Source organism: Melanostigma gelatinosum, assembly GCF_949748355.1.
Source record: "Melanostigma gelatinosum genome assembly, chromosome: 19".
In the NCBI taxonomy this organism is placed as follows: domain Eukaryota; kingdom Metazoa; phylum Chordata; class Actinopteri; order Perciformes; family Zoarcidae; genus Melanostigma; species Melanostigma gelatinosum.
Genome location: NC_136652.1, coordinates 17,810,442 through 17,826,914, shown reverse-complemented (window position 1 = coordinate 17,826,914; position 16,473 = coordinate 17,810,442). Strand labels below are relative to the sequence as shown.

General features: G+C 43.6%; 1 protein-coding gene across 2 annotated transcripts; it reads left to right on the top strand.

Moving 5' to 3' along the window:
* Window positions 1-825: 825 nt before the first annotated feature.
* On the top strand, window positions 826-16,098 carry coq8aa (coenzyme Q8A-a). 2 transcript variants are annotated; one of them, XM_079290693.1, is made up of 17 exons: window positions 826-1,211; window positions 5,356-5,455; window positions 6,387-6,469; window positions 6,574-6,818; window positions 6,913-7,075; window positions 7,158-7,224; window positions 9,981-10,046; window positions 10,810-10,938; window positions 11,457-11,542; window positions 11,929-12,069; window positions 12,162-12,243; window positions 12,412-12,505; window positions 13,106-13,247; window positions 13,511-13,618; window positions 13,707-13,772; window positions 14,048-14,134; window positions 14,280-16,098. In XM_079290693.1, the coding sequence occupies exons 2-17, from the start codon at window positions 5,362-5,364 to the stop codon at window positions 14,574-14,576; spliced, it is 1,950 nt and encodes a 649-aa protein (XP_079146819.1). In that variant the 5' UTR covers window positions 826-1,211; window positions 5,356-5,361; the 3' UTR covers window positions 14,577-16,098. The 2 variants fall into 2 exon arrangements, with proteins under 2 accessions (XP_079146819.1, XP_079146818.1); XM_079290692.1 differs by having other exon boundaries at window positions 9,981-10,055.
* Window positions 16,099-16,473: the final 375 nt, after the last annotated feature.

The following is a 16,473-nucleotide window of genomic DNA, read 5'->3' as shown; positions in this document are numbered from 1 at the left end:
ATTTTTTTCACTTAACTTAACGCAAACAATGACCACTTAGAGTAACTCATAATCACAGTATAATGTATTATAAATAGTTTAAAATGTATTACTATGGGAATTACAACACACTATGATCCTTGCAAAAAAGACTGACCAGTAATTATGATCTATTATGATATGGAGCTCATAGGTCATTATAAAATGTTTATAATGTGTTATTATATATTATAAAGCATTATAAATATGTATAAGTTGTTATTATTAAGTTATAACCATAAGAGAGTATAATGCATTATAATCATGCATAGAAAGTGTCACCAAAATGTTCAATTATTTTCTGAGGAAATGGCTTTTGAAGTGAAATTATAAATAACTATTGCAGTTGTGTCTTTACGTCTTCATTTTATTACAGTTATTATTATAACTGCCTCATTTTAAAGTACAGTACTGATTGATATTGCAAGGTAATTGTGAAATCATACATTTTTTTCATGATTTGTCCTGATAATTGATCAGCAATAACAATCAAACAGGGCAGTGTTGGGGTTATGTCCGCGTACCGCAGATGGCAGCAGAGGTCCATTTCAAAGCCGAGGTACAATTATGTTTTTATGGTTGGCACGTGTGGCGTAAATGTGTCTGCTCATGTAAAACCTTGTAAAACCGGAATTTACACTCAATAATACAGGGTCGGGCTTTGGGACGCAGCACAAACTTGCTTCTTGTTTTTCTCGCGTGATGAACCAATGAGAAGCCGCGTTTCAATCCGCACCTCCTGTCAACAGACGACGAGGACCAATAGGAGCAGAGCATGGCCAGAGCCCGTGCACAGAGAAAGTTTAGCAGGTTTGCGAGGGGAGATAAAACTGTACCTGTACTGGCTTTAAGATTCGATTTGAGGGCCGACTGAAGGGACGAAAGTGACACAGACAGGGCTGAGCATTGCATGCACATCTGCAAAAAAAACATCACAGCTGTATCATTCAAATGCACGGCTCTGGTTGGTAAATGAGGTTTGACCTCGTGGAGACATACTGGATTAGACGCAGCAGCAGCAACAACAACAGCAGGGCTCAGAGGGCAACCTGAAACTCCTGCGTGGAAAAGAGACCCACCGCGTGAACGTGCTGTTGTATGCGTTTATGCTAATTAGACTGTGGTTTGTTTAGTTGGACTCGCGCGCACACCGCAGACAGAGTTGGAGAAACAAGCAGAGACGACAAGTACTGGTGAGTATCTGCTATCAACAACAAGCACGTACTAAATATTAAATATGCTCTTTAATTACAATACTATTTGTTTCCGGTTAGTCCTGTTCACGTTCACGTGCCGAGGTGTCCGCGTCGTCTGTTGCTGCTCTGTCACTTCTGCAAACTTTACCGACGTGATTCATTCAAGTGTCATTACTTTTAAATGATTTATTAAACGTGCTTAACCAGCTTTAATGACGGGCAGTTGACAGCGTGGCACGTGTTTTGTTGTGGCAGTGAGTCTGGTTACACGCCCACGAGGAAGTTTATAATCACAGATGTTGGGCCACGTTCGTTGGCTTGAAGGATTTATTGATCTACCTATATCTGCACGGGGAGTTAAGAGGTTTACGTCCGGAATATATATATCCGTTTTAATACCATTCGTGAAGTATATTTGCACTTTGATTTGTTTCCAGTACTAATGAAATGTGTACTAGTAGTGTACTTTTACATAGTGTGTACCGGTATGTATCGGCACATGTAGGGTGACTCTGACACAATATATTGTATTAATGTGAGCTACCTCTTACATACAATATTTAAACCTAATACATTTACACTGCATGTGTGTATAGTGTATGAATAACTTAACATTTGAAGGAGTGTGTTATAACACTTATGATACTAGAGCCTGACTGACAGCACAGATGCATTAGTAGAGGTTGTGTATGACAGCCAACAGGTTGCAGCACAGCAGTGCCAAAGGCACAAACTGTCTGAGGTCATTTCCTTGAGATAGTTTTTTCCATTAAACGGCACCGACATTTATTTGTGTCACGGCTCAGAACAGGCTACACTTGGTCGCAATGCTTTCATAACCTAAGTTATGGGATCCTAATCAAAAAGGTGTGTTTGTATTACGCAGGGCTGCTCCCTCTTAGTCGATAAGTTGACGAATCGGTTGTTTTGGTCTTCGTCGACTCAGATTTCTTTCGTCGATAAGTTGTTTTTCATGCTGAAACAGGAGATTTAATAAGGTGGTGCTGTTGTGTGATTCTCTGTGGAGTAACTCAAATAATAAATGAATCGACAAAATATGTGAGTGTTAGTCGACTTGTCATTGGATTTGTTTTTTTAAATCTGAAATATTGACAGTATCCAAATCCAGTGTTGAACAGGCAATTAGCTGATAATTACCGTTGTGTTGTGGCCAATGCCGTACAATAACTGTCAAAATGAATAAGTAATTTACTTAACTAAATAAAGAAATAACTTAAACTGATTTATCGATAAGCAAAATAGTTTCATCAATCGCTCTAGGCTGTCCTCTGTATTGTGGTCTTGCAGGAAACGTGGTTTCCCTCACGTTTGGCTCAGGACCAGCGGCGAGGGGCAGTGACTGGAGGTTGTCTGTTAGCCGTCAGATGTAAGATATAGACTCATGCTGCCGCGATGCCTGGCTATTTTCACAGCAGTGAGTCAACAGCTTGTGGAGGACAGAGGAGCCCAGGCAACAACTGAGGCTTAGCTGTGTGTGTGTGTGTGTGAGGCTGGGCCTCACAAACACCTTGTAGTGACCTCTCGCCCACTGAGCATCAGAACTGCCTCTAGTTACATTTCTATTCAGCTTATAACACTTATAAGCATCCTCTCTCTTTTTGACATTTTCTACACTAATGCAGAGGAAGAAAGCATGTAAACACATACTGAGGCAACGCACCCACATTGACAAATGGGAAGTTGCTCAATCGATTTTATTTAGCAATAAACAGTAACTTCTTCTTCATAGTATCAGATTTTGCAAGTTGAATTCATCCGACAGTGTTCACCGCTCTGACTCCTGCAGAAACGCACGAGCATGTCTTGCGCTTTAAGTATGTTGTAGCCGTGCCTGTGCCACAATATTTAATATTTTCGCCGTGAGCATTTGCATTCTGCAGCTCTGTGTTGCTGCTTTGGGTGATAGGTAATCTCCTTCGAAAACTTTTTCGACATTTTTGTTAAAATTCTCATTACACCCTGAAGCAATCAGTGATTCATGCTCAACAAAAAAGAGAAAAATCTGGTGTCTGTTGCAGGACTGTAATAAGCCAGTGTGCTAACAATAGCCATGTTTGTTGTTTACATTCATAATTATATGTTTACGTTCATAATGTTCATTTTCGGGGAGTGGCTTTGAAGAGAGGCCTGAAGGGGACGGGCTGTCAGTGTTGCCGACTTGGCGACTTTCTTGCTAGATTCTCAAGATTACCAATCGTAGCTTTAATAGGCTCCTTTGCCTCATGACAAACTTCCTACCGTAACTCCCAGCCGACGGGAAGATCATGCAGGATCGCTGAGCTGACTCAGCACAATGCTGTGATAATTGTTTTGACAATAAAATACATAAGAAACAATCTTTTATTATATTTATTGATATTTCAAACATGCAGTAACCTGCAGCATGACTGCTATAGTATATGCTGTATTCTTATTTGGGTCCAGAGACAGTCTTCTCTGTTTTTTCTTTGTTTAGCTGGAGAAACGTTGGCTCATCCAATCATTCGTTTGTACAGTGCACTTACTCAGTGCTTGTGTGGGACCGTAGTCACCCGATGATTTCGTTGTATGAATCTCTGTGTCATCTGTAAGATATTTTGTTTTGCATGAGTTGCGCCGGTGAGAGCACGTAGACATTAAACAGAGGAGGCCTGAGAAAGGAGCCTTAAATGTTCAGTCCTTTGGAGTCGTTTTCTTTTCCAGAGTTCGGCCCTTATTGCGTTCGAGCTGCGTCACATGCTGAGTCAGTCCGTAGTTACCCAGAATACAACACAGGTCTTTTGTGCTGCTGTCCTCGGAGTTGCCAACATGAACGTAAAAGTCCCCAAAAATAACTACAGACAGCAGTTCATCAAAAAAAATCTATCAGCTTTCACTCTCTCTTAAATGACTTCTGTTAGAGTGTTGTTTTGTGTTTCTTCTTCATTTTTAGGCTCATACTTTCTCAAGTTGGGGTTGCTTTTGATCCTCCATCTTGTTCCAGAGAACCAGCTAAAGTCTCAATTCAAACCTGCAGAGGAAGGAAGTCTGAGATGTGTTTCTGTTCATTATCTGTCATGTGGTTAATTAATGACAAGAACAAAAAAAACACGATGAGACAATAAGAATAAGATACAAATCAGTGCTTTCTTCAACCCCTCGTCTTCAGTCTGGCATCTGAAAACGCAGTGCAGCCCAGAAGCAGGACGAATGACCCACTTTATGACTCAGTGTGTGTGTGTGTGTGTGTAGCAGCACACACACACACGCGCACACACTCACGTACTGCTTTTGAAGCTTTCAGCGACGGCTTTTTCCATTGGCCCGAATCCCAGCTGAGCTGTGTTGAAGCATGTCGTCACACCCACAAAAACGGTACCTGTAACACACTCGGGAAGTACTGCAGATTGCAAGAGAGGAATGCAGCTCTGCTTAGATAAGAGACGGAGAGGAAAGAGAGGGGAACTGAACCTGTGTCCCAAATGGACCTTAAGATATGTTCACGAGTTCATTATCACAGTTTCAGCTTTGTGTGGTGTGCCGACTGTCTGAGCTTGACAAAACAATTTAACAAAAGGTAATCCAGATTGATGATTTGGAAAGAAATTGAACACTTTGAGATCAACCTTTCAACAGAAAACAAGTAAAGTGTGACGGCAAACCTTGTACATGAACAAAAACGTGCACCCACATTCACTCATGCACAGAAATAGCTGGTACAGGCAGCACCCAGCAACCCTCCAACTCCTCCCTCCTAGAACACAATTAGTCCTGGACCTCATGCACATGTCTGCGCAGCACACATGGATGCACGGCATACCCCTTTCCTTTCTTGTGTGTGTGCGTGTGTGTGTGTGTGTGTGGCGCTCACACAGGGATTGGAGGTCGTGAGTATTTATAGCCAAAGTGTCATCGTCCCGGTCACCTCAAGATGCGACAGCTGTGTCCGCTTGTGAATCTGCGTCTTAATGTTTGGCAGCAGAACGTGTGTTGACGACAGGTTTTATGCCTTCTTGTCCATCTGAATGTCTTTGTCTGTGCTCCTCTCATCTTTGCTGACGAGGTGTCACGCATGTAGGTACTTCTCCACGCTACCGGGCCTACTATGAAAAGAGATGAGGCTTAACTAACGGTGGTATTTGTTTTTCGTCTCTGTCTGTAGTCCATCATGGCTGGCGATATGATGCTGCTGATGCGAGGCTTGGCTAAGTTGAGCCAGGCGGTCGTGGAGACTCAGAGCAGCAGCCTGCGCAGTGGAGCAGGTGAGTTCAACACACCTGGTGTTTGTGAGGAACCCATAAAAGAGGGAAGGATCATTGTGTCACTGAACTCACATTGGTGCCAAGCTAATATTATTCTTTGTTATCAATAACTAACTTTTATATGCCTCTACAGAGAGGCAAAGTCCCTTCTCTTCCCGTGTCCCTCATTGAACCTTATTTTGGAAGAATATGAATCGTAGTTGGCAAGAGACAAATATTGTTGATCCCGTTTTAATTGTGCCTTGAATTACACGTATGATATTTGTCAATTTGAAAGATAATTTGGTAACACAAGAAAGTCGCAGTTTATAACGGAACCATTGGATTTCGCGTGTAACCGCCCTGCACCTTTCATGTACGTCTCTCAATGTAAGAGACACCAACATGGACGTCAGCGTGGCTTCCTGGCTAGCGAGGTAACTTAGCAATGTTCAATGTAAAGTCATCTTACCTGGTGTTCTTTATCCAGCAGCTTTTTTTATCAGCCGGGAATTTATCTTTTGAAACTGACAAAATCTTAATTCATGGCACAATTCAAATAGGACAAAAACAATTACAATTCTCACGCCTACTTGACTTTATTTAGTCTTTCTTTTATAGGTTCCCCGCATGTTTAGTTCCTAAATTTGACTCTGACATACACAAAACAATTCTCAGTGTACTGCATTAAGATGTTTAACTGACTTGCTCTTCAGCTCATAATGACAGGCTAGCTTGTGATTAGCTTTACACATAAAAAAGTTTAAATAAAAAAGTGTTTCGTTTTTGAAAAGGAGTGGTAACTGCATTAAAACATTTAGGTTAGCTAGCTTATTAACTCCAATACAATACCCTCCAATATGTATGTAATCCAAATCCAATTCTGCTGTATGGTTAGTTTGTCGTGTACCGAAGAACTAATAATCGTATTTGTTTGTTAATTGTAACCCAGGGCTCTCAGGAGTTGGTGCTGCAGTCCAAAGTGTCCAATCGGCTGCTGAGCAAAGCCTCTCTGCCGCCATGATGACAATGCAGGTGTGTGCATTACTACTGTGCAAATCGGCTGCAAAGTTCAGCAAAAGACGACTACGAGTATGTTTTATTTTTGTAAGAGTCTTCATGTATACGTGTCTGTTTAGGGGCTGACTGGCCAGCAGCAGACGTCCTTATCAGAGTCCGAATATGACTTCCCCGAGGACGACGGTGCGTTCGCAGAGTTCAAGGAGGAAGACGTGGACTTCGCAGTGGATAAAACAGGAAGTGGTGATGATTTTGCAGCAGCAGGAGCGAGCCATGTTGGCGGCAAACAGTCGCTGTTTGAGGGATATAAAGATTCCAGCAAACAGTTCAGTGGACACACCAGATCTTACCACCAAGATGCCAGGTAGGAATAGTCTCAGTTGCACTCAAGGGGTTTTCACCTTTGTGCTGCTGTTTGGAGAATAAATGTAAATCACGTGTTGCTCTGGGTGTGGCAGACACTTCTACAACCACAGTCTGAACAGGCATTTGTGGGGACATCACGTCAGTCAGCTCAGGAGCTACCATCAGGACCCGACCACAGTGGGAGGACTCACCGCCGAAGACATTGAGAAAGCACGACAGGGCAAGAAGGTTGAGATCAAGTCACACAAACAGATGGTAAGTCTTGTTCCTATATTCTTAATCACAAACACACATTGAAGTGAGTGGAAAGGTGTCTTTACTGGTCTTTCTTCCTCAGTTGAGCGAGAGAGCCAGAGAGAGGAAAGTGCCAGTGACTCGGCTCAGCAGGCTGGCCAACTTTGGAGGTACAGTTACACCACTCCTTGTTACTCTGTCTGAATAATGGCTGATTCATTGGCTGGTCTGACTGTGTGTCTCGCTGCACGTCTGCACGTCTGCATCTGTGGATACATACAGTTGAGTCTGTGCAGTCAGTAAAATAATGATATCGGTACATAGAGAAGAGTCTGCATGGGACGAATCACTGAATTAATATTTGCAGGGTGCGAAATACTCGGTGGCAATCGGGGAGTCCCGTCCAAGACTTAAAAAGAGATTTTCGTGACTCTTTTTTTTGCAAGTGACAAAAAAATGTCTTATGATTTTAGAGACCCCCGAAATGTTGCTATTGACGCTTTCAGGCGGCCCTCCTGTATTTTGCACACTGAATATTTGTTAAGTGATGTGGCTTCTCTCTGGTTAGTTAGCTACAATAAAAAAACAAACAGTTATTGCTAGTTTGTGCTCGAGACGTGACATGAATTTGTTGGTGAAGTTCTGGAAACGTATCCTTGTAATCTAGTCCAGCTGTGTAACCTACCACCTCCTATTGTTGTGCGTTTGTTAAGCTTCTGTTTGACCGTGTTGCCTGTTCTCTAAGCCTATTAGCTGTGACACAAAACACAAACATGACTGCCAACTCGAAATAAAAGCATATCTAAAAACCAGAGATTTAAATACTTTAAAATAAACAAATTCCAAATGGTAATTAAGACTTGAAGCAGTTGTAAACTTTGCTGACCAGCTGAAAGGTTGTACTTACTGTTCAGGGCATGCTTTTTATTGTTGTTTATGGTTTTATTTATGTGTCTACCACTGCTGAAAAATATTGAATCTAACATTGAAATGTTTGCAGATGAAGGCGAGTACAGAGATCTGGGTCTCCTTGTGTCAAAGTCATATCTAGGCAGGATGTGATTTCAGTGATAAGCTTGTTCAAAGGCTGAAACACTCATTCACGCGAGCGCGTTGAAAATCGCACAAGCAGCCGCGGACATGGTCCGGCGTGGCGGATCAGAGCTTAAATCAGCAGCTGGTTGCTTCACTTCAGGCAGGTGATGGAAAGGTCAACAGGTGGCTCAGATTGTTGTGCGGAGGAGCTAAAAGCAAAGGGGCGAGGGCAAACGAACCAGGTCACCCCGGAACAGAGTGTCTCGGCGAGGCGGACCGGACTGCCAGCACAAATAACACGCAGCAGAATTTAGCCGCGGCTCATTCCAAACCTACGTGACTTACACCGTCTACAATGAGACGAGTCGAGTTGATTCGGCATGTTGACAGTGGTAACATTTAGAAGGTGTCGTAGAGGGGGGGGGGGGGGATTTTGGCCTCTGTCTGTCCTTCACTCCGCTGCAGTATTTGTTGACCAAGTTATACCGGTTGTTTGACCTGTATAACAGGTTGTTTGGCTCACAGCTTGCGAGCGAGTGGAGATAGTGAATGCAGGTTTTAGGCGGTTTAGGAGTGAGTTATAGGATCATAAGCCTGTTTGCATGTTTCTTGGCAACAGTGATTATTGCAACCCTGCTTAGACGTCTCCATCTGTTGTATAACGCCATGCTTGAAAGGTTTTGCTGAGGTTTTTGAATTTTTCTGGTTCCGAATGTCAAATGAGGGAACAGAAATCATCTGCAGCTTGTTTAAAATGCTGCGGCTGGACTTTTAAACGTAGAGAGCATGTGTGTAAAGCACTTTATAAACATGCTTTTTAGAAAACTGTGATATAAATCAGTGATTCTCAACTGGTGGGTCGCGGGCCTTTGCCTGACAAAAAAAAAAAAGTGATTTTATTTTGAAGGGCATTTTTTTTATATAATTGATGTGTACTTTCTTTATTCGATTTGACAGTTGTTTACTACACAGAGACGTTACTACTACTGGACGTCTTGAATATAGATATACCCACATTATATATATATATATATATATATATATATATATATATATATATATATATATGTATTTATAATTTGGGTCGTGGGTCCCGGCTTGTCATTAAGGGGTGATGGTGGGTCCCGCAGCCAGACCAGTTGAGAACCACTGATATAAATAAAGGTTATTATTTTCCTTTTAAGCTTGTAAGTAGTGCACAGCAGTCTGTCCGTAAACACAGAGAGTAAGATGACACTGTGTCAGGTTACACGAGGTACATTTGTCAGAAATAGTGATGCACATTCTAATTCTCTCTGGTCCGACTTGTCCGCAACAATAGAAGAGATTTCACACGTTTGACCGGAGAAGAAATGCTCGGCCCACTTGTAAACAAGGCACTGAAGCAGGCTCTGTCCTGATTCGTCCATCCACCGTTCTTCGGGTCTCTGATTTGTCGCCTCAGAGAACGCTGACTGAACGATTATGTAATGCTGCGTTATGTAAGGCGGAGACCGGGCTTTGGAGGAACTGGCTCACAAACAGCCCAACCATGACTCGCTTGCTTTTCCTTTCCATCATCTGCTAAAATAACCCTGTAACTTCTTCAGAGGATTAAGTATTTTAAGAGCTTAATTGTTTATGTATTTAGATGAGTGCTGTCACTTCCATGTGCTCTGTTGGGTTGGCAGAAGTGCAGCTGTTACAGTTCTGTCATTGCACTCTGCCGAGTTAATTTAGGGCTTATCTGCCGACGTATTGTTTGTCTCATATGTCCTGTTTCACATTTTATTTTGAGGAGAATGACATTCCTCAGAGTCGACACAGGTTATTTTGTCATTATACTAAGTTTTACATTCATCTGTTACGTTATGACATCGTGTTGTTGTCTGTCTGTCTGTGGCTCCACCAGGTCTAGCTGTAGGTTTGGGGATTGGCGCACTGGCAGAAGTTGCTAAGAAGACCATGAGACAAAATGGTACAGCAGGTAACACAAACAAACCCACGAACACACCCACACTTGCTCACACAGCATCAACAGGGAGCCTCTGTACCAAACGGCTGAGTTATTTGTGCAGGATTTACATGATCTAACAGAGTACACATCTGAGAGTTCTGTGCCTGTAAGGACAGGTATTTCTGTTTATTGTGCGATTTTACAACTGCGTTCCTGTAAAAAGCTTGCATCACTTTTTCAATACCCATCTTTTACGCATGTTGCTACACGCTACACACGTTTTGCATGCCAGCAGAGCACAATAAGCAATTCAGCCGCCTCTCACAGCAACTTCCCTCCTAAACAAACACTCCTGATCCGCACAGTCAAGCTGCTAATGTCAAACGTGTCAAACATGTGGCATTTGTGCGCCTGTTTGTGGGCGTTTATCTGTGTGTGTGTGTGAGAGTTAATCCTAGCAGGGAGGCTATGAACTCCTGTAAGTGTGTGTGTGGTAAATCTCTGCAAAAGCCTCTCAAGGGAGCTTCAGACGCACTAAAACACACGAACCGGCGACCTACTGACACACATACTCACAGACACATCTACCAACGCATGCGCATATTGTATATAAACCTTTAAACTATTGATCAATCCAAATGACTTCACCTGAGCACAAACTAAAAGTGTTACATAGTTACAGGAATTGACACAATGTGGCTCCGCACTTTGACTTTTAGTCTTGACACACTGGTGCAAAAGGAGGCATAGAACCAACACCCTCCTCTGTTCTGTGCCACTGCAGGTGACAATAAGAAAGGCGTCCTGGACTCCAGCCCCTTCCTGTCCGAGGCCAACGCCGAACGCATCGTCAGAACCCTGTGTAAAGTCAGAGGAGCGGCGCTGAAGCTGGGACAGATGCTCAGCATTCAAGGTGGGCGAGAGTTATTCACGACTGGCGGCTTTGACGCACAGACGTGGTGGAGTTTCGGGGGAGCTGACGGTTTGTCTATTCGCTCTGTGAGAGTTGTGACATTGACCCGTTGCTGCACACAGACAACAAACACGCAGGTAGCAGCGGCTGAGAATAAGTTGCAATGTCATTTGAAGCTGGTTTGTTATTCGCACACATACGCCAAAGTTCAAGGGCAGAAAGCCAGCGTCGGTAAACACGCTGGTGCGGCCGGATCAGGTAACGGGACCGTACGACACATCGTTAAATCTGTTTACCGCGGTTTTCATCACTGCCTGATTTTGGCTGGCGACCCTTTGTCGTTTGCCAGTGGAGGTCGGAACATGTTAGCGTGTACTTCACACACACGGAAGCTATTTTAAAACTAATAATCAAGTTTGTAATACTGATCGCTCATATCATCAGTTCTGCCGGCCTTCGCCTCGGGACCTGCATGTCGGTCCAGTTCAGATGAACTCAGTTGTGTTTGTGTATTTCAGATGATGCATTCATCAACCCTCAACTCGCCAAGATCTTTGAGCGCGTAAGACAGAGCGCTGACTTCATGCCAATCAAGCAAATGACAGTAAGTGTCTTCGTCTTCTTCTTCTTTTTATTTGAATTTTATTTCGCACCTTTCCCACAGCTTCTTGAAGGCGGGTCTGTTGTTATTCAGCCTCGCTGTTTGGGATGAAAGCTACAACGCCTGTGTGTTGACAGCCGGCACAGCGGAACCAGCCGTTTAAATGTGTCAGACGTGTTATTTATTGCCCAACTGCTGGGAGATTTAAAAATAAAGAAACTGCTGATCTTCTGCACAGCAGTATTGCAGAATGTGAAAGTTGCTTCTGATAGTATAACATTATTATTATTATTATCATTAATATCATCGAGCCCGCTGTGAACTCACCTTTAACTCCACCAGGGATGAAACTATTAGTGATAAATTCTAAATATTGTGTCCGTCTGCAGAACGCGCTGAACAGCGAATTGGGTCCTAACTGGAGAGACAAGCTGGAATCGTTCGAGGAGCGTCCGTTTGCAGCAGCGTCCATCGGCCAAGTTCACCTGGCGAAGATGAAGGACGGCAGGGAGGTGGCCATGAAAATACAGGTACGCTGTGAACGCGTACAAAGTATAAAGACCACTTCAACGATGGCGTTCCCTCGTTTAATGATCAAATGACATTTTCTCTTTGTTCCCAGTACCCCGGTGTGGCTCAGAGTATCAACAGTGACGTCAACAACTTGATGACGGTGCTGAGAATTAGCAACGCCCTGCCTGAAGGTACGCATTCCAAGAAACTCTCCGTCATGCGAACACCAGCACGCTCCCCTTCTCAGTCATGCACAACTTCACAACTCTTCGTTTCTCCATCTGTAATCGTGTGCACTGTATCCCACCGTGTGTGTGTATGTGTGTGTGTGTGTGTGTGTTGTCTGTGTCTCTCTGTAGGTCTGTTTCCGGAGCACCTGATAGACGTGATGAGAAAAGAGCTCGCACTGGAGTGCGACTATATCCGAGAGGCCCAGTGTGCAACAAAATTCAAGTGAGTCTTATGTCGGATGTGTTTCAGTGTTATTGACAAAGCCCCCACAAAACCATAACATGCATGTTGATAATCATTCAGTTGTAACCAGTGGAAAGTTGATGACTTACACTTTATTATGTTAATAATCAGAGAAAAATACCTCGAATTAAAATGTAAAATGTGTAGGGAGATGCGATTACAATGTGATACTGGTTGTGCTAATTAAAAGGCCAGTATAAGGATTAGAAAAATGTAATATCCAAATTCAAGCTTGAAAAATGATAAAGGCAGTTTGTAGCTTGTTTTTGTTGTTGTGCCAGGAATAAATGCATTCCAAACCCCTTAAACGCATGGTCAACTGTATCCCTGTTAAACTCTGGCTTGTTTCGACTCGAGCACCGTTGCTGCAGTGACTGCAATGTGCCGCCTCTCTCTCATGGAGCGCACAGCAGCAGAAAGACTCATGTTACACATACACACCTCTCTGGTTCAAGGTTATCAGAACCACTGAAACTGCCAGCCCGCTATATATATATATATATATATATAATATATATGGACTACAGGCCTACTTAACCTGGATTTATGTCTTTGTATCTAATCCTCGTTCTGACTCAGGGAGCTATTGAAGGACCAGCCGTTCTTCTATGTACCAGAGGTGATAGAGGAGCTGTCCGGAAGCCATGTCCTGACCACAGAGCTTGTCCCCGGGTTTCCCCTGGACCAGGCCGAGGGCCTCGCACAGGACCTGAAGAACGAGGTACAGCCGACAAACCAGCCGACAGATGCTCAGCTGACTGCATTTGAACGCGTTAGTTAAATTGTTCAGCGGGGTGGATGTGTGTGTTTGTGGGAGACGGGACTAGTTTCTTTCTGTTCAATCAATGCATAGATTGAATGGGTCTCTGTCCTTTTACCATGGTTTCTCCCCTTCTCCCACAAGTCCCCGCTGTCCTCGCCCCATTACATTCACTCTCTTTCATCGTTGAACTTCTTCCACGTGTTTATTGTTCCCCGTCTCAGATCTGTCACAACATCTTGCTCCTGTGCCTCAGAGAGCTGTTTGAGTTCAGGTTCATGCAGACTGACCCAAACTGGTCCAACTTCTTCTACGATCCGCAGACGCACAGGGTGAGTCTGTCTGCAGGCTGGAAGCTGCTGTTACTTGGCAGTGGAGATTTAGGAGTACTGAGAGTTGATCATTGGATTGTCTCTCTAGGTGGCGCTGTTGGACTTCGGAGCCACGAGAGGATTCGATCGGAGTTTCACAGATGAATACATCGAGGTAAGTCAGTCATTTATTTTATTTCTAACAGTAATTTATAGACAGGATCATATTTCTTGATCAACACAAAGCTTCAGTTACTTTAACTCACCCGCTGTTTACACACTTGTCGCACCCCGACTGCTTTTGTTTAGGTTTTGATTTTTTTGAAACGTCAAGTGGAAACAAAGCTGACATTTGTACTGTGGTTTGTTGCCATGCGTGAGCTGTTAGAACATGTCTCAGAGATGCAGAGAAAGAAGTGATGGCGGTAACAGACTTAATCCTGTTTGTAGATAATCCGTTCAGCCTCTGAGGGCGACAGAGAGGGAGTTCTGAAGAAATCCATCGATATGAAGTTCCTGACCGGATACGAGACCAAGGTAAATATCTCTTGATCTGTCGACTCGACATGTAAAGTATAAAGTGCAAATTTGTTCATGCAGCAAATATTCCTTTTTTTGTTTGTAAAAGTGCCCCATTAACTGTGCAGGATGGTCATTGGTTTTTTTTCCTCCCTGTATCCAGGCGATGATGAGCGCCCACGTGGACGCAGTGATGATCCTCGGCGAGGCCTTTGCCTCCACAGAGAACTTCCAATTTGGCTCCCAGTCCACCACGGAGAGGATCCACAACCTCATCCCTGTGATGCTCAAACACCGGCTCACCCCGCCTCCCGAGGAGACGTACTCGCTCCACCGCAAGATGGGCGGCTCGTTCCTCATCTGCGCCCGGCTGGACGCACAGCTGCAGTGCAAGGACATGTTCCACACGGTGTATCAGAAGTACTGGGAGGGCCGCACGCCTCCCTCTCGCTCAGCCTGAGCCCACCCCGAGTGTCAGGCGATCTGGCGATTTGACGGACAGATCCTGGGGCCAACGGAAAGAGGGCAAGTCAGCGGCGGGGTCGTGGTGTGATGACGCACAACTGCAGAGCGGAGGCCATGTTACCCGCACTGAACTGGTCAGCCAGCAGCAGCCTATCCTTCCCACTTTGGACACCCCACTACCATGAGCTTTTGACAGGCACTTATCCGTAATTACAGCCATCATTTCGTTGTTTGAGAAGGGAACACGGCGTCTGGAGAGCTTTAAGACCAAACTCTATATATGGCCCTGAGAGCACAGAGACGGCTTGAGGTGGATGGAAGGAGAGAGACGAACAGCCTTGCGTTTAGTAGTCGAGGTGTAAAATGAATGTAAACCGGTTGGAATTTGATCTCTTCTCTGATGATTTATGCTTATGCTTTGCTGTGTTTAGTTGAACTTTTTGGACGTCTTTCCAGTTTGCCAGGAAATTCATGGGTGAAAACATGAAATATTGATTGTATGCAGGAAGAGGACTGAACTCTAAATGTAAAGCCGCAGTCGTATGGTCAGTGTGAGGCACAGCATTGGCCAGGACCAACATGGGAAGTTTGATGAGATTGGATACCAATCATGTTGCTTAGTCTAAATGTAGACAGCCCAATAAATGGGACAGTTTTGATGAGAGCAAAATTATTTGTCAAGATGTTGCTGAGTTTAGGTTGATTTATTCATTTGTATGAAATGTGGAATTATTCAGCATTCACACACAAGAAAGGCTGACTTTTAACTTGTGTATTTCCTGTATCAGTGTATCCATTCAGATTTATGTTTTATGACTTTTAGTTTTTTAGGGAGACATTCTGTGGGCAGCAAGTTGATTCAAACCATCAGTCTGTTTCAAGTGACCATGAACCTCGGGTTAAAGAGCGATATTACTAAGTTTGTGTCTGCGGATAAAAAAATCGCTATAGAGAATCTGCTGTCGATTTGTGTTCTTTATGTCACATCTGATGTTTTGTCCATATGGGGCAGATCTAACTTGTGAATTCCAGTTGATTACCAACGTGTTGGCATAACGGCTCGGAGTTTTATTTCAGATTCCGTTTTTTTTGTTTAGTTCCAAAGCATTTATCTCTAAAAAATATGGAGGTGAAATCATAAGAATCCATGTTGCTCACTGTAAGAAAGACGAGCACATCGACCTGTGCTTCTTCATGAATGTCAATGAACTGTCGAGATGGAAGAAGCTCCTCGTGATATCGCACGTGGACTCACCTGGCTTCCACAAGTCGGTAATCTCTCCACACATCGGGTGTGAAAGCTGATGTGTGGCTGTGAAACTTCTCTGTACTCTGCAGTGTGAACACAGTTATCACAGTCTCTTGTGTGAAGATGACAAAATGTGGGGGGGGGGGGGTAAGACAAGGTGCCTGTAGTCTTTATATTCCATATCAAGAGAAGACGGTTTAAAATGTTCTAATCAAACTAAAAGTTGTGATGAAGACATTGAATGAAAATAATAAATGTTTGATCTTGTCATGTGGCTCTGTGTGCTCTTTTGTCTGTATGATATTAATACGTTCAAACTATTTAAAAGAGCTGCCGCCCTTCAAAGAAACATTAAATAGTGCGTCAGTTGAGTTGATAAAACATAGATCTCAGTGTAAATACAGCCCAGATTGTGTTCATGTATCCTCTACTGGAGGTTAAGAGGTTGTAATGTGTGCTTGGGAGAGATAAAAACAGAGAAAATACAGTAGAGAGAGAAGGAGAGAGATTGTCTTCCTTATTTAGCAATGTCTGGGCCAGCAACGGGGGAACTGGCAGAGAGCCTGGGAAATGAGAACACACACACACACACATAAATATACACAGGCACATTAATCATACCAGTATCACTCGAGAGTGAGTG